Genomic DNA, 18,222 nt, shown 5'->3' with positions numbered 1-18,222 from the left:
CAACAACAAGCGTTAAAAAAAACTAAACATTCCGTCCAACTATGGTCCAACCAGAAGTTAACTTAATGCTAAAACCACTTCAAGCACACGTGTACAAGTATAAATACTAACAGGCGAGCCCACACTTGGTCGCCCGAGTTCATAAAAAAAAAACCTGCACTTTTCATCGTCATTCCCTCCACCCCACTGTGGTGGAGTTTTCTCGGTCCGGTCCGCTATATACCTAGCTCACTCCATTCATTAAGAACACTTGTGTTATGACTGGCCACTTACCTTAGCCTATGTGCGTGTGTTCCTGCATGTCACGACCTATTTCCCCATAGCCAACCTGAGCTGTCACTGATTTCTGACGATAACCGTGGTAACCGGGTTTCACCCCCTCTTTCAATCTTCTTTCCCTCACATGAGGGAGAGCTTCCTCTAACCCCCCTCCCTCATCACGTTACCCCCTTCTTGCTCTTATCTCCCCCAGCAAACGATGCTACCTTTCCTCCGATAGCTGTCAAAGCCCATTTCTCAACTCGTTCATTATATCGCTCTTTTATATTTATTTTTTTTCTGTATCTTACTTCCATCTGATAACTTTTCCAGCTTTTTAAATTGCACATATGACCTTTACTTTCCGCCTGCGATCCAGCGTTTGTGCGTAAATCCACAAACCCTTAAAAGGGCCGAGGAAAGTTGCTCTTAAAAAAGCCACAAACTTTCCAACATTTCCTGTTGAGGGTTGCCCTACTTCTAGTATCAAAAATAATAGTTGACGAGAAAGAATCTTACACAGCAAATAAACGCAAGGCCTCAAAAAAAAAAACATGGGACAGCAATTGCCGTGGTGCCTGTGATTTGGCTGTGGTGACCTCGACAAGGTTACAAAACAATTTACTTTTTCCTTTACGAATTCTGAGACCCAAGCTAAGCACAACGACATTATGCTCAACCGGAATAAGGTTACCAGCCAAAATACCATGTCACATGCACAATCATTGACTGGTATCCTGCTAATTTTTGTTCAGCACAGAGCAGTTGTAAAAGCACAATTGTCTGCTATAAGCAACTCTATGAAATTGGGCCGTGCCCCTAAAGCATAATATTGTTTTGTGAGCTAGTTTTTGCGCTTAAGCAGCTATGAAATTGGGCTTTGGTTTTGTTACCCGAACATGCCTGACACTTGACCCAGTAAGAAGAGAAGTAGAAGAAAAAAATATGTAAATTTCGTGTGCAAAATGGGAGTACCAGATCGCTCCACAGTCCTTCTCTATACTAGGCCTATTATGTTTATTCAATTGAACTTTTCATGTTACTTCCCGTCAGACAAACTTGACTATTTTTTTTTAAAGCAGTTCCAAGACAACCCCCCCCCCCAGGTTGTCAGAGGCAAAACTCATTCAGGCATTATACTTGGTAATCAGATCATGACAGGGTTTTGATTTTCCTAAAAAAAAAAAAAAATACCCAGGACAGTACTGGGCTGAACCGCTCTGACCTAGCACTCGTCGACGGTGGTTTTTTACAAAAAATGTTTTATTCCTAGACTACCGTGGTGCATGAATAAGAGCTACGCCATCCCTTCCCCCTTTTCATCAGGCGAGATAAGCACGCCCACTTATTCAACAGTTATCACTCAGGAACACGTCAATGTGTTCTGAATTTCTTGTGAACTTTGAGACTTTAAAGGGACTGAGTATAGAGGCACATACTTTAAAGTGAACAACACAAAACAAACTTTTACAAAATTTAGAGATTTCATTTAAAATTTATGCTTAGATAATCCAGAGAACATAATTTTAAAAAGCTTTTGTTCTTAACTACCACCAAAAAACCGGTTCGCTGATTCTAAAAAACAAACTGTTACAGGGGAATTTAAGATTGGTCACCACTGGTACACACAACAAAAATATCTTTTTATATGGCCTTAAATATATGGCCTTTTTATATGATAACCTTTTCCAAAGAACAACATCTCATTTGATGTGTTCCTAAAGAGCAGGCTCTTTCATATACTGACAAATGAAAGAAGCACAGTGTTTTTTAACCATCTGGCACATGAAACAACACTAAATTTGTACATGGCCTTAAAATCCAAACCCATCTTCTCCCCAGCTACATCAACATGATGCTCACTTTTTTTTTACAAGTGTTTACATTCCAATTACTATTAGTCTAAACCTTCACCAAGTTCAATACTCCCTTTGTAATCAGCAAATCTCATCTTCAAACATCTCAAAAGTTGAACAACCAACCCCAGCCCATTATCACCTCCAAGAACCAACATCCCTCAAATTGCTAAGCAGTTTAGCACACCTTGCTTAGCCTAAAACAGGGTACCACTCAGAATCCAATGTGGTAAAACGCACTGGGACTGGTGTATCCCACTATATCTCCGCTTACAGAATAGAGTTTCTGCTTAGCATCTCCAGCACAAGAGGTCATTCCCCCTTGCCCCTTTTACTGCCTGACCACAAGAAAGATAATCTTTTGTAACTACGACTCCCCCCCCCTCCCACCACCTCAAACCTTTAACTTTACCAGTCAACAAATGGGTGTGTTATCATGTCCCTTTGTTCAGGCTTTAGCATAGGTACACAAACTCAAAATGGGGGGTAGGATTAAAGCCATTGGACCCTTTCGGTACAGCAAAAAAAAAAAAAAGTTCACAGATTTACAAATAATTTACAGGGTTTACAGAAGGTAATGGTGAAAAACTTCTCTTGAAATATTAGTCCATGAAATGCTTTACTTTTTGAGAAAACGGTAAAACAATATAAATTCTCGTTAACGAGAATTACGGATTTGTTATAAACACATGTCATGACACGACGAAACGCGCGAAAACAGGAGTGGGTTTTCCCGTTATTTTCTCCTGACTCCGATGACCGATTAAGCCCAAATTTTCACAGGTTTGTTGTTTGATATAGAAGTTGTGATACACGAAGTGTGGGCCTTGGACAATACTGTTTACCGAAAGGGTCCAATGGCTTTAAACACACAATGGTTGAATAAACTAAACCATCTTCCAAGTGGTAACATTTTACAGCAATAGAAGATGGGAAAATAAAATATCAACAGCTACTCAAATATCATCAGTTGTTGTTCAATATGTTCACAGGTTTGGTGTTCACAAAACATACTCGGCCTTGCATCTGTGTATGTGGTTAAAACATGAACAGTACTCTGTTTCCCCTAGGCAAATTTACAACTATTAAAATGTTCAGTCTAAATATTTCGCAGAGGAAATTTGCCGGATGAAATCATTTCCTCCGTATGTAGAGCAAGAGACAGATAATACTGGTCAAAAATGTTCTGTCCTGTCAGTTTAAAAGCAATCCCACGGGTCCGAGCCTAAGTCATCACATTAAATTTTCAACAAGGGATGGCAGGATTCGTTTACACTGAACAGATTTTCCTTTCTAAAGAAGAGAGCTCTAACTTAACAGTTAAGAAGGCAGGACAGTTGTTTTCAGAAATAAGTAGTCTCCCGAATTCTGATATTTACTGTTTGGCAGTTAAAGGCATTGGACACTATTGGTAATTACTCAAAATAATTATTAGCATAAAACCTTATTTGGTAACAAGTAATGGGGAGAGGTTGATGGTATAAAACATTGTGAGAAATGGCTCCCTCTGAAGTGACGTAGTTTTCGAGAAAGAAGTTATTTTCCACGAATTTGATTTCGAGACCTCAGGTTTAGAGTTTGAGGTCTCGAAATCAAGCATCTGAAAGCACACAACTTCGTGTGACAAGGGTGTTTTTTCTTTCATTATTATCTCACAACTTCGACGACCGATTGAGCTCAAATTTTCACAGGTTGGTTATTTAATGTATATGTTGAGATACACCAAGTGAGAAGACAGGTCTTTGACAATTACCAAAGATGTCCATTGTCTTTAAAACAAATGGCAAGAAAGAAAATCTACACAGCAATACACAAGGTGTTGCACACAAGTTGACACATTGATACCTCACCATGCATTGCCTCAAAAGCCATCACAGAGCTTTACTTTTGCAATTATAAAATCTAGTTTAGACTTATGGAGGAGAGATTTCCAACCTCCATGTTTTGACCAAACAGCCAGAAGATTGGCTAAGACTTTGGCTCTAAATTTTCAAAGATAACTGGATGGGACAAGACACCCAATAAGATGATGTTGGTGTATGTGGTTTATTAAAGATGAAGAAAAACGTTTATTTTTTTAAGGCAGAGTCCTCTTTTGTTTTTCTTGACCACCACAATCTCAGACAACAAAGAACAGGATGTTTGAGGGGCTCATCTCCTTGAGACAAGAGTCGTCAAACTCCAAGAATCTTGACAGCAGAGTCAACAAGATGCATTACAAGACAGGTTGTTGCTGGAGGATGAATTGAACCTTGAGTCTTTGATCAACAATGATAAAAGCATCTTCAAGAATTGTTTATTCTGAGCTTTGAATTTATCATCTCTGGTCCCATGAAGTGACCGTTATGCTCCAAAGCACAAGGACTGTGATCGGAAACAATCCCTTGTACAAATAAACTATTACTTTTTTCAAGCTGCTGTCAGTTTGACTATCGACTGAGATGGTTTGACTCAACGGAGAAATTTAAAAGAAACTATTAAAGACTGAACTCTTCAGAGCTCACTAATTTTCTTGGGAACAGTGTCATCGAGCTACAGCCATAGATCAATGAGCTTGATTTCCCACCATAATGGAGATTCGGGGAAATCACAACTACTTTACTACACCAGACAGCGTTTTCCCTTAACACTAGTCTGATGGCCAACACCAGTTTAAACACAAGAGGACCAGTCAGAAGCCGTCTGGCTGGATAGTTCCGTGTTGAAAAGTATCCATATTTAATGTTAATTATGGACCAGTGAAAAACCTGAGCGTTCAGTAAAATGAAAAGCTAACTGGTCCTTCTGGCCAGTCACTCAAAACAGTTAGGGCCAAGTTCTGCCAGACAGACATTCAAAAAAAGTCTTAATTCAGATGAAAAAGGAATGAACTTTCTCATCGCTGAAGGGAGTGGAGATCGCATTAAATGCGTCTTTCAAAAATTGAATTATTTACCGAGACGATGTTGATAAATGTCAAGGTATTTCAAACCAGTTTTTTATTGCCCGGAACACAGGAAATGATTGTGACACTTTTCGGTGAACTTATTCGCTGTGCGATGATCCCCGGCACCTCCAAGTTTGACATGAACTTGCCAAAGTCTACAGATCCATCCACAGGTTGAACTCTGAAAAACAAGGTCCAGCACCGCGTGATCTTGACTGTTTAAAGTGTCTCAAATAGAGGCATATAGGCGAGTGAACTTCTATGAACCTCTCTGAGAATATATATATATAAAAAAACTTTCCCCAGCAAATGGTATATTCATTAGAGTTATTGTGTACCCTTCTTTGTTTCCCAAGTCGTCCGACCGATGATCTCCACTTGACCCCATGGGGGTCGTTTAACTCCAAGTCTATTTACGGCTAGAAAGACCATTTTTGGCAGTGAATTAACCCAAGTGGACCAGGAGATGATCGGAGAGACGGGTTGGGGCGGCCAGTTGGGCACCCACCGCGGGATGCGAGGTCCCTCAAGGGGTGGTTTTTTTTGGCTGCGAGAAAAGGGCAAGTAATTTGAAACCACTGCCACTCGGAAATCACCGCCAACCCGCGGAAAGATATGTTCTCTATTCTTCGAAAACAACTTTTAAATAAAATGTTATTGAGTAATATTTACATATGCCAGGCCAAAAGTCATCTGGGAATATGTTACCTGTTTTGACTCCCTGGGTTATGAGGGACAAATGTAGCCGTAAGTTTTGAATGAAGCATGTGTTATTTTTAAGAGAGAACATTGAGACTTTAAGAGGGTCATGTCATATTTTTTTTTTTTTTAAGAAGTGTAACTAGGGCTTTAAGTGAGCTGAGTTGCAAACAGTTACATCTTGAAATCAAGGCGATTTTGTTCAGCTATCAGGAAAGGTATTTTGTTTCTACTTTAAACATAATACAAACAAAGTTTCAATAATCCAGGAGATTTTCCAACTTGTTCATCAGAACATGGGAATATTGGTTTATTTTCAGTGAACTTTCTGCAGCAATCAGGGAGAGTTTAGGCTTTGAGCATAGAGAAAGGACAATGTTTTGAGTAAGGAGTCAAACTGATAGGGGATCATTTTTGTTTACACCGTTTTGTACTAGAAAACAAATCTTCAAAACATTTATAGTTTCACTCTTATTTTGTGAGTTTGTTGCTCCACCTGACGTCCAGAATTTATTGAATTAGTTTTTTTTTTTTTTTGGTGGGGGGGGGGGGTAGTTTACTTTGAAGCCCAAGTAAGAGATTTTTTCCACTTTCTAAAGGATTAAGAATTTGTTCATACAGTCTCCAAATCTCAGGCGATCCCTTAAAGGGACTGTCTGTGGGTCAACTGACCCGTAGGCTCACCCTAATCAGCAGACGACACCGGAACGACAGACACCCTCTTCAAAACCACTCACAACCCCTTGTTAAAAAAAAAAAAAATCAAAAATCACATACCAACACTGGAAGCAATTCCCAAACATGATCTCATCAAATTGAGAGATTACCCCCAAAACACTTTTCCAGATTTTTTTTCTCTCTTCATTTAGCTGGAACAGGTCTGGACCCACGAGGAGGGAATTTGTACAGCCACAAGCAATAAGGGTCGTAGCAAAAATCGCTGATCCGATGCCAGAGGGCATGAACAAGGGTCGGAAACAGTTTAAGATGACCCCAACATCATAATATTAGGGTGTAATGTTTCCCCCATATGGGATGGAGATTTGTTAAAGTTAAAATGGTCGACTGCTTGAGGACCCTTATTCTATGCCCGAGACACAGGTGGTATAAATCAATTACTTTTAGACATGTTTCTTGTGGAGTTGTCAACAAAACGCATACACAGAAGTTCAGAACTTCTTCATTAAAAGAAAAAATAATCTCACAGGTAATAAACAACATTAAAATAGCAATAACCAAGGTATACACAAAAGCAACAGACAAGAGATGCATACTACAATTCTTTTTTAATGATGCATCAAAATTATGCTTTTTGATTTGTTTGCGTACTTGTTTGTTTGTTTATTGGTCTGTTTCAACTGTTTTGATGGGAATTTATTTTTTATTTTTATTTTTTGGGGGGAGGGTCTGCAAATGTTAGTTGGCTCTACTTTGAAAGGCATTATAATGAAACATTTCTCTAGAGGATTGATTCAGACATAAAGTTAAAACTTAAACTAATAACTTTTTTACATTCCACAATCCAGTGCTTCCACCACTTAGGCCTGTTATTCAATTCAACCTGACAAATAAAACCTGGAAAAAAAACGATAAAAACAGCAGACAGTTACTTTCAGGCCATTTGTCTCATCATTTCCAGTCCAATATATTTTTCATGTAGGCCACGCAACAACAAAAATAACACACACTTTAAAATGTGTTAATCCACAATTTAATCAGGCCGATGATGGCTTTTGTACACCGTTAACTCGTTCAAGGACAACAAAACTGGAGTTCCTGACAGTGTAAACAATTTTTCGGGCGTTTTTTTTTTTTTTCGAGGGGAAGAAAACGATTGCTGAATAGGAGTCTGATTTGTCCAGGACTTGATTTGTGGCATCTCTATTGTGATTGGTCAGCGGCGTGTGTCCCCCAGGATTGAATAGGGACCTAACGAACCAAACACTCATGACAACTGGCTCTCTCTCTTCCAATATTTACTTTTTACATCATCCATTTCCAGTACACCTGTATGGCAAAAGGCGGACAATCAGAAAGTTTTCTAGTTATTTGGGTGTTTTTTTTTTCAATTTTGGTATTTATACAAAAAATGCATTAAAGAAATAGAAGGGTCATATATGTGGAGTACTGATAAAGGAAGACCTGATTTGACAATCCCTTTTTTTATTTTTTTTATGCTGCCCTTTTTTTATAATCACGGGATTGCAAAAAAATGCTGTTGCACAAGGTAAAAACTTCAATGTGTCTAACACATTACTTTCTCCCTCCAACGTTTAGGATTAGAGTGTGGTTCCTAATTCTACCAGACTGCTTGGTTTAAGGCCTAAAGTTTTTTAAAAATCTGAAATCCCAGTTTATCCCCTAAAGTCAACTTGATCACATTGCAGTAATCTACCTGTGTTGGTCCCACTCAAATCCCTAAGTAGCAGACCGAAGCAGGGGTCGATTCCACACAGTTGGGACTTAGGACTAGTCCTAAGAGTTAGTAAAAACTTAAGGCTAGTCCTACATGTAAGTTCTCGAGATAAGACCTAAACTAAATCCACACGAAATCCACCCCTGATTAAGCTAGAGACAGTACGGTTTCTTTCTTCCTCCATGGGTTTTACAGCCCCTCAACTTCACCTAACGCAAAAAGACCACAAGAATCCCAAAATGCCTCTGTTGTCCACCACCTCAATCCATCCATGCACATCGAGACCAATTCATCGGGTCCCTGGCCCAATTCATCGGCACCCCAAACCAATTCATCGGCTCATCTCCCAACAGGCGCTCAACACCTTTCAGGGTCCCCCAACAACAATGCCGCTGCCCCCCCCCCCCCCCCCAAATCATATAATTGGAAAGAGTTAACCAGTTAACACGTTCATGGTGACCACAGGAAACAAAATTATATAGACCTGAAGAGACAAAAAGTCCATAAAAAATGACGAGCGCCGGGCGGACATAGACACTGTGCTCTTTTCAAACCGGCTTTTTTTCAGAGCCGAAACTCCCTTCAAAAGAGACTTATTACATGATTGTACTATTATTCATAATTTAAATTCCCATCCTTCACAACATGCAAAGCTTCGAACATCACTTTCAGACACCCCGATAGAAACGGTGATACACACCTCCCCCCCCCCCCCTCTCGCTATTCTCATAAACCAACTAGCCTGAAGGAGAAGCATGATTTGCTCTGGTTTTCCTTTCCACCCCCCCCCCACCCCCCCAACTCTCCTAAGCATCCTGCCTTGTGTTAACACCTTTTCCTGGTCATTACAAACCCTGAATGGCGCATCGCACACACGATATCCAGAAAAAGAAGTCAACCTATACCAGTCGGTAATTGCAACTCCGCGATGATCTATCTTCCATTTGACCATATCCCATTCACTCAGATCAAATTGGCTTTGGGCATCGCGACGCACGGTGCATCATTATTAGCTATTGTGATCGGCCGCTATGGGTCTCGATTGTATATGAAAGTGGTTTTCTTTTGGCAGACTGCCGTAGTCGCTGGCCGCATACACACACGCAAACACAAAAAACTTGACTACACCAAACAACGAAGCTGTTGCAGAGTTATGGCTCTTGGATCATAAAACACATTCAGTCACTCCCAAAACTCAGGGAATTTTTTTGTGTACATCGTTTCATAAAATAAGCAGACAGTCACACAAAGAAGAAGATAAATCTCATTTTTTGTTGAGGTAGTTCTTATTATATGAGTTCGTCTACAGGTCATCCAAAGACCAAAGTTTTAGAGCAGTATTTTTCTTTTCAGATCAGGTCCGGGCAGAAGTTTCACAATGACTTAGTAAATAGTATAAATACAACAAAGCAAGGCCAATAAAAAAATACTGAAATGATGCTTAGTGTAGCATTCAGAGTTACATCCAATCACATCCACAAAAAAAAAAGGTTTTTTACCTCTTTTTCCCCCCCCCCCCTTCCTTTTTTTAACGCAGGATCGCTTCTGATAATTAAATACGATCATAACCATCCCAGAGTCCCATCCATTTCCAGAAACTCAACTATTGTCTCGTTTATAAAACTCCACACCCACCGTCACGCCACCACGGCAGCGAATGAATAGAAGTAGTTCACTCAGAACACTAGTGAACCACATCACCCTTGCCCCCACCATCCCAGCAAGAGAATGATTGTTGTACTGAGAATGTTCACAAATGTTACCCCACCGTAACTGTCTTTTAAAGTAGGCACATGACCCAATTGACGCAACCATTGAGTTTAAAGGCGTTATTGAAAAGGTTTTGATTAAAGTCCTTTTTTTTTGTAGGATTTAAAAACTCTGAAAGTATATGTCTAGTAAGGATGACACTTCTCTTGTTTAAAAACAATTACAGAAAGTTAGTTACACTTTCCTAAGCATAGAGTATTTTCACATCCTAACAAATTATCCCGCATTGCCTCATCCAAAGAAAAAAATAATTACAGGAAAACTTTCTCCTGAGGCGCACGACACACCATCAGATGGTATTAATTTTCTCCGGGAGCAACCAGTCAAAGTATCAAGTGTTATAATTGGTTCATTTGGTTGAAGTTTTTTGTTGTGCCTGATCTTGCATAACACCTTTAAAAACCATAAACCCACCCAACAAAGCACAATTTGAAAATGAAATTACAGGTTGGGGGGGGGGGTGGTAGAAAGAGAGAGAAAGAAACCAATAAAGCATCAGACTGAAGCTCCACCCTCAGGGAAGGTTGCGCAAGGTTCAGCATTATTACAAAAAACACAATGTCATCACGTTTTTCTTTCTTTCTTTCTTTCTTTTTCAAGAAGGGGGGGGGGGGGGGTGGAGGGAGGATGGTGGCGAAGGAATAGCCAAGGATTATGAATTATTGATATAGAGACAACTAAACATTATATGAAGGCGATCTGGCTTGGGGAGATCTACCATCGATATATTATGCAATTTACACCAGCCTTGAGATCGCAATTGGCTTCATTCAAATTTAATAATCAAACAATGATCTATAAAAATATATAAAAAAAAGGGCAGCGGTCGGACTGAAGAGAAGAAGAAGAAGAAGAAAAAAGCAATTGGAATAATCATCTGTGTCAATTACACCTCCCTGAGGAGATGAATTAGAGACGATGAGGCGATGCTTTGGAGGTTTTCCACCCAGTGTTATTTTAATTTGTATAATTGGAGTGGTTAGAAATTGCCCCCCTTGCTCTTTTTTTGTTTTTTACAAAACCAGAAGTGCTGACAACAACTTGATGCAAGTTGATTACTTTAATTATGAGCGGTGGGTCTTCCAAATTCTAGGGTGTGCCTGAGAAGACTGTTTTATACAGTTTTACAGCACTATCAAGTTTAATGAACACATCTCAAATCAACTACAGATATCTGAAGACAACAAATTGTTCAAACTCCAGAAATTTGAACAAGAGGACTTTTCAAACAACAAGGGACCACTGATAAATGGTTGCACCTGCATGAATGAGATTTGACAAACATAAAGAACATCCTCAAATTAGATTTCCCTTATTTTAGACCCGGAACCTCCCAGCTGTTACAATTCAGGAGGTTTACAGACTCTGTGTGCATCACCAGAAATATAAAACTACAGACTTGGACACAATGTGGACTGACTTCTCTCTCCATTTGGTAATCATTTCACTTCATGTAACCAACAATTTAAAGGCTTTTTTTGATTTTTTGTTGTTGAGAAATCACACGCCTGACCCGTTATCAAACATTGGAACCAGCCTTACAACTGGTGCCCATTGAAAAGGGATGCAAGTCACCATGACAACCACAAGGTGCCACTCCACAGGGGGAAAATTACCAGGGATTACCAGAGAAGAAGTGGGAACAAACCCCGAGGGAGTCATGGTATCAGACTTAGGGGCAGATGTGAGTGGCTAAAACATCTTAGGTCTAAGCCAACAGACAAGGGGGGTGACCAGCACAGGCAGGGTCTGTTAAGGGAACCCAGGGCCCCCATGGAGGGGGGAGTGAAATCAGAGAGGCCTGGTGTTTACCCTTGACCTGGTGGTGGTGACATTGTCTGGACTCCAACCTTACTCCAAGGATGAACACCCTGCTCTGAGGGGTGAAGACAGAAACAGGGACCAATGATGTTTTCGAGATACACGACATCAGGGCCCAATTTCTTAGAGCAAGGGTGGAATTCACAAAACTCAAGTCTAGTCTAATCTCAGTCCTAACTTAGGACTAGCCTTTAGGTTTTTTTTATCTCCTACAGACACTGTAGGACTATAGTCCTAACTCTTTGTGAAATCGACCCCTGGACACTTGGAGAATTTTTTTTAAATGACAAAACCAAAACTGTTTTGATTTTTTTATTAGTTTGTTCTGGTCCTTCTTATAACTGTGTTTGTCCATTCAGATTTTCTGTTATGATGCATACAATATCGAACACTACCAAAACAACTGGTTTCAACACAAAATACATGTAGTTTCATGATGACACTAACCATAGCACTGTGACACCCTGCAGATGAATATAGAAACGTATCTAATCGTTACGATAGTAGTAAGAAAGTCAGACTCAAAACAAAAGATTCCTTTTTTCACAATTCGAAAACAACTCCCTCTCCACTCCTTAAAAACAGAAATTGAGAAAGAAAAAAAAAGAGAAGAATTTAGTTGACACTGCCGATGCCCCAAAACAGAGCATTTTGAGGCAAGTTGCTGACACATTTACTAGTGTCCAAGGAGTCCGAGACAGACAGGCTGGGGTCAGGTCTAGGGTGCAGTTGAGCTCTTCATGAGGGGACGTCTTTCATCGACACCGAGCCAGAAATACCAGGGGATAAATTGTTTCTAAACCATCCACCCAAAACAAGATGAACTTCTCCTTTCTTGTTTCTGTTTTTAGATTTAGTTTTTTAGTTCTTTTTTTTTTAAGAAGGGGGCTGGGGTGATGTTTGGGAGAAAATGACATCTGGTTTATGTCTTTGCAACATCTATCACTGGCCCTTCCCTGATTGAAAAATGGAGGTTAAGTCCATGTTGATGTTTCAAGGAAGCACTGGTTTATGTTTTTATGGAGGTGGTGTTCAAATAAAAGAGAAAAAGGTGAGTTGAAGTTTTGATGGTTTCACAGCAACCTATTGATCCTGGAAATGCAGCACCAAAGGCCCCAAGTGACTGAAATATTAATAAATAGTTTTTTTTTTAAGTCTTAATTCTGCAGGACTTGGAAAACACAACATATAGCCCATAAGGACAGCACACAAACAACTGACATGACCCAAGCCTTAGCTGAAGCCAAAAAACAGCCAAACCTCTGACTTTGGCTTTGACTTCAGTTCTGGCTAAGCCTCTATCTACCTGTTTGAAGCTCAGATCCAAAACTGTGCGATTTCAAAAATATTGAAGGTACCTAAGACCAAGCCAGAGCCTAAGCCTAAAAGCCAGATTTGAAGCCAGAGCCATAGTTTTAAAAAGAGCCATAGAGTCTCCAATATATAAAAAAGCAAGAAACATTTTCAAACTGATTCGACGTTCTGCATAAGTTATAAACCCTTCTTTAACATCTCTCAGGTGGGCTATCCCCCTTTGATTTCACCTCAAAATGTCACCGTTTCTTCGAGCGACGGCGCAACGCAGCAATTTTTGAAGACTAAATTAATTTGTCTCTATTGGTCGGGTGCGTAAATATAATTCATTGAGTCACGGTACGGGTGTAAATAGCTGGGACGATAGGTTAGCAATAACTCTAGTAATTTGACTTTCCTGTGTTAAAAGACAGCATCAATTAGAGACAATCTTTTACTGGTCAGCAACCGAGCCGATGTCAATAATCCAAAAGTTTTTGGAGACGCATCAAACCTAACTCAAAGAAACTTTCTAATTAGTTCCTATAATTTAATGAGCCTGCCCTTTCCTATATCGTCTCTCCGAGTTTTGTTTAAATCAGTATTTCGTGAGAATGCAAAATTTGTTGTAAAGCAAATAGTTGTAACAGCTCAACCATTTGATAGGTTTAGACTTTTTAAAGTCATGACTTTTTCATTCGCAGGAATTCCCATTAACTATGAACGCTCTTGTAAAAATGAAATTGTGACAAATTCTTGTTTTGAGTAAAATGAAGTATTTTCAATGAATCATTTACAATCCCAAAGATTGGAGCAATTTCCCATGCCACAGGTTTAAAAAAACAACCCTTATAGTTTAGGGTATAAAATCTTACAAAACTATTGACACAATTGGGAGACCCCCAACATAGGGCGAGATAACTCAATAGGAAGAGCACCAGCACGTCAACCCAAAGGATATTGGTTCAAATCCTGCTTCAGACAATTTTCCTTTTTGTTCAACCCCAAATTATCTTCTAAGAAAGATACAACGATTTAAACACTAAAAACACCTCACTCATTATTTTTGCAGATTTTATGGCAACAAAAACTTACTTGAAAATTTAATAGCCATTTTTCTGGGTTCCAGGAAGCTATATAATTTTTCATTTGAGATACTTATTAAAATAATCCATAATCGATAAGCAATTACAGATTAGTAATAGTTGCAATATAGATACAAGGATAGGGACCGGAAAATATTTTTGGTTACCGACAGCCATATACTGCATTTACATTCATATTTTTAGCAAATTGCGCATGACACTCGCGAAAGCATGTCTTTTACTCGTGTGTAGAAAATCAAATGATAAAAAATAACAAATTTCAAATTTATTTTGAAATAACATGAACAGTCAAATTTCTTCCAAAGAAAAACAAATCTAAAACTTTCTATGAAAAATTGAGCGATACAACTTGCAGATTCTTTCACAACCATGTACTATCCAAATACTTTCTGACGACACAGTTCAACAAAAAAGCTTGACTTGCAACATTTTCCGACAACCAAAAAACAGAGAAGGAATTCGAACTTACCTCCCAGGCGCACTGTGTATCTTTAACGGTAAGTCTCTCAACACCTGCAAATGGTCCAAACCGCTCTCCGACCGGTATATCAACCAATGAAAACACACCTAGTCCCGCTTCAACGATACAAGATTCGCGGAGTTCGAATTCCGGTGGTAGGACGACGTCCTCTGGAATGTACACCGGATGCTGCTGTTGCTGCGTCAGCTGTTGGTGATGCGTATGTGGTCGTTGCGTCTCCATATTGCTCTCTGTCGGGTAGGTATCGAAGGTAGTCGTTACCGGCGAAGACTGCTGTCGGATTAACGGCGCCCCGGCGGGTTGGTGAGGGGACGGTGGGGAGGGGAGTGTCTCTTCGTCCATGATGGTCTCACTATAATCACCTGAAATGATCAAATCAAACCATCATATTTAAAATGTTATTCTTTTTCAGGTCTGTATGCTTAGATTTTGAAAGGGCAAGGGCACCAAGGCATTTCTTTCTTGATAAAGGGCACCCTGTGAGGAAATTGTAAATTTCTACTGGAGCTTTTCAAGGGCACCAAGGCAATGACCAGGGGGGCATGGAGGCAATTGCCTTCATTGCCTCCGTTAAGTATCAGGCCTGCTGTTTTTTATTTTGAAAGATTGTAGCACTCCGGGAAACAAAAACGAGTCAAAATGTTGTGAACAAACCAATTTCTTGATCTCAGAGCCACCACTATTAATAAACTTATAACTCAGAGCACTACCACAAACTTTAATTACACTTTCTGCAACCATGTATTCAAGGAAGAAGCTTTAAGCCAGAGAAAACGAACATCAAAGACTGCCACTTAAACATACCAAAAACAATTTAAGTCTGGTTTTATGAAACAGAATCGAAAACTTGCACTCTTCAAAAGCAAGTGACTGTTTTTAAATTTCATTTTTAGCAGAGGCAAACGCTACAAGTAAATAAAACTATCCAGCAAAATTAAAACCTGATCTAAAAATATGTTTCTCATGAGGAGGAATTTTCACAGATCAATTCAGACAAACTAAGAACTACAAAAGATTTGTACATGTACAAAGTACAAAGAAATGAATCCCTAATAAATATCACGTCGTTACAAAGTATTCACGACACGAAAAAACTCGCAAGAAATCGTTCGCTTCAACACAGTGCAAAGAATAACATCCCAACGACAAGTGTCTCATCTTTGTATATTCCGGTCCAAGAGCATGCATGGCCCAAGGTTTTACACCAAACCAAACCATGGATTACCGTCATTGAAACATTGACCCAAAAAATCGACAGGCCACTCTAAAAAATCATAATAAAAAAAAAGCATTAATATTGAACTTACAATTGAGCAGTAATGTCCAGAGTCATTTATATCAGGACTGGTTCAGTAACCTACTCCACACACAGGTGTCACTAGCTCTCTGCAGTCTAAACCCTCACTCTCTATCTGTAAAAATCTCACAGGACATCCACTGAAGAATAGTGCACTACTCACATACACCAGGCTCCGAATAATGAAACATCAAAGGATCTTAATCCCAAAGTTGACTGATTCCTTTTATCCCTCGTCCAAACAAAATCCCAAGTTCACGCGGAATCCCTAATAGAGCTACACCATCTTCTATTATAGACTATCTATACACCACAAACACTTCGCTGGCCACTATTGGGGCTTTTTACATACACACACATGTGCTGTGCACAATTTAAATTGCTATGCATAGTATACAGTCAACATGAAAAACTCGCTAGGCTCCGCCCAGTTTGAGTCCAGCCAGGTGCACTCAAGCGTTGTGATTGGTTGGAATTCTGCAACATGCAAACAAGACTGTTCCATTTGGCTAGGGGAAGCAGATGTAGAATGGAACAGTCCACTTTATTGATGCTCAGCAGAGCAGAGTTCTTTCTATGGCTTTGGTTGGACACTGTAATCAGTTGTGTACACAACACAAACTGAAACAGGGTGGTTAGTTTTGCATTTTATTTGGCACATGTGTATACTGTGAACACAGTCTTAAGAAAATATATTTCAAAATTTTGTTGACATAAAAGCTTTTCAGGGTATTATGCAAGATGGAAAGACACACACCAGAGTCTAGGGTTTTGAAAGTATGAGTTATCACATTTTAAGTTATTGGGAAACTTTGTTGTTTAGTGTGATTGGAAAAACAATGGTATGGTTTAATTCAGCAGAAGAGATTATTTACATTAAAGTTTGTAAAGTCAGTTTATTATTTGTTTATGGTATTTTTTTGTTCTGGGATTGACAAACACTCTGAAAGAGACCATAACAAGCGGTCATAAGCACTTCAAAAATCACTTTGGTATATTCCAGAACACTTTTAAATACTCCCTGCATAAAAACACAAATTGTGTAGACTTTTTTTTCCCACTTGTTACGTGGTGCTACTTTCATTGGTTGTCTTTTGCAGAGTGGCACTATGATTGTCCCTTACCAATTAATTTCCATTAATGGGTTCTCCACAGGTTTTTAACCAACCTTTGGGCCTCTCTTGACCCAAGTTTTGGATTCTGGCCAAAGCATGCTGAATTAAAACAAAAGTCTCCGGAATGTTTTCCACTTGGTGTTTATCTTGGTTTTTAAAGCCATTGGACACTTTCGGAACAGAAAAACAAAATAAAAGTTCACAGATTTACAAATAACTTACAGGGTTTACAGAAGGTAATGGTGAAAGACTTCTCTTGAAATATTATTCAATGAAATGCTTTACTTTTTGGGAAAACATTAAAACAATGATCAATTCTCGATATCGAGAATTACGGATTTATTTTAAACACATGTCATGACACGGCGAAACGTGCGGAAACAAGGGTTGGTTTCCCCGTTAATTTCTCCCGACTCTGATGACCGATTGAGCCTAAATTTTCACAGGTTTGTTATTTTATATATAAGTTGTGATACACAAAGTGTGGGCCTTGGACAATACTGTTTACCGAACGTGTCCAATGGCTTTAAAAGCCCTTCTGTACATACATAAATATTTTATAAAATGTTTTTAATATCAGCAAAAGTTTTTGCATATCGACCCATCACATTACATCTTCACCACCACCAGAAGTCCAGCATTCTCCACATTACATCTTCACCACCATCAGAAGTCCAGCATTCTCCACATTACATCTTCACCACCATCAGTAGTCCAGCATTCTCCTGAAGATGAGCAGAGTATACTCTTCGAAACGTCGAGACCAAAGCGGCTCTTTTCAGAGCCACCACTCCTTCAAAAGAGTTTTTACCCGTGGTTGTACCCGCAAGTTTACTATTACTATATATATATTTATAGTTACTTTTACATTACATTTTATTACAACCACAATGATATCAAGGCTGATGTTTTGGCTGCCATCATTTTCAGTGTCATTAAGTGTCTGGTTTTTACAAAGTCTTAGTGCAAGGCGTTTCTCGTTTTCTTTTCACGCACAGCATTGTCAACTAAGCAATAGCGCCCGCCACGACCGCCAGTAGGAAAACGAAAAGCTTCTTGCAACAAGACTAGTTTCTATGTGGGGCGTCAAAAACTATACGCCTCCAAACGGTTTTTCATGTTCTTGACAGAGAGCTACACAGAAGGATTGCATAAAAAAAAGTGATACCAAAGGCTTGGGTGCA

The 18,222-nt window shown here is 39.3% G+C and overlaps 2 protein-coding genes across 2 annotated transcripts in view; both read right to left on the bottom strand.

The window, feature by feature from the left end:
* The window catches only part of LOC139950559 (histone-lysine N-methyltransferase MECOM-like), a 57,667-nt gene extending 42,916 nt beyond the window's left edge, over positions 1–14,751 (bottom strand). The window contains exon 1 of the mRNA XM_071949302.1: positions 14,615–14,751. The gene's annotated coding sequence lies outside the window, so the exon portion shown is untranslated. The remainder of the gene's footprint in view (positions 1–14,614) is intronic.
* Positions 14,507–16,114, bottom strand: LOC139950560 (uncharacterized). Its single transcript, XM_071949303.1, has 2 exons — positions 16,087–16,114; positions 14,507–14,988 (listed from the first exon to the last, which is right to left on the bottom strand). The coding sequence occupies exons 1-2, from the start codon at positions 16,112–16,114 to the stop codon at positions 14,507–14,509; spliced, it is 510 nt and encodes a 169-aa protein (XP_071805404.1).
* Positions 16,115–18,222: the final 2,108 nt, after the last annotated feature.

Source organism: Asterias amurensis, chromosome 18 (genome assembly GCF_032118995.1).
Source record: "Asterias amurensis chromosome 18, ASM3211899v1".
In the NCBI taxonomy this organism is placed as follows: Eukaryota; Metazoa; Echinodermata; class Asteroidea; order Forcipulatida; family Asteriidae; genus Asterias; species Asterias amurensis.
The sequence above is the reverse complement of the archived record's forward strand: the minus strand, read 5'-3'. Positions and strand labels throughout refer to the sequence as shown.

What these genes read in the sequence shown, in the direction of transcription:
- LOC139950560 (XM_071949303.1), bottom strand. Translation starts at nt 16,114, where the DNA reads ATGTTTCATTATTCGGAGCCTGGTGTAT. An exon ending in TTATTCGGAGCCTGGTGTAT is followed by an intron (nt 14,989 to 16,086) that starts GTGAGTAGTGCA and finishes TGATCATTTCAG; the next exon opens with GTGATTATAGTGAGACCATC.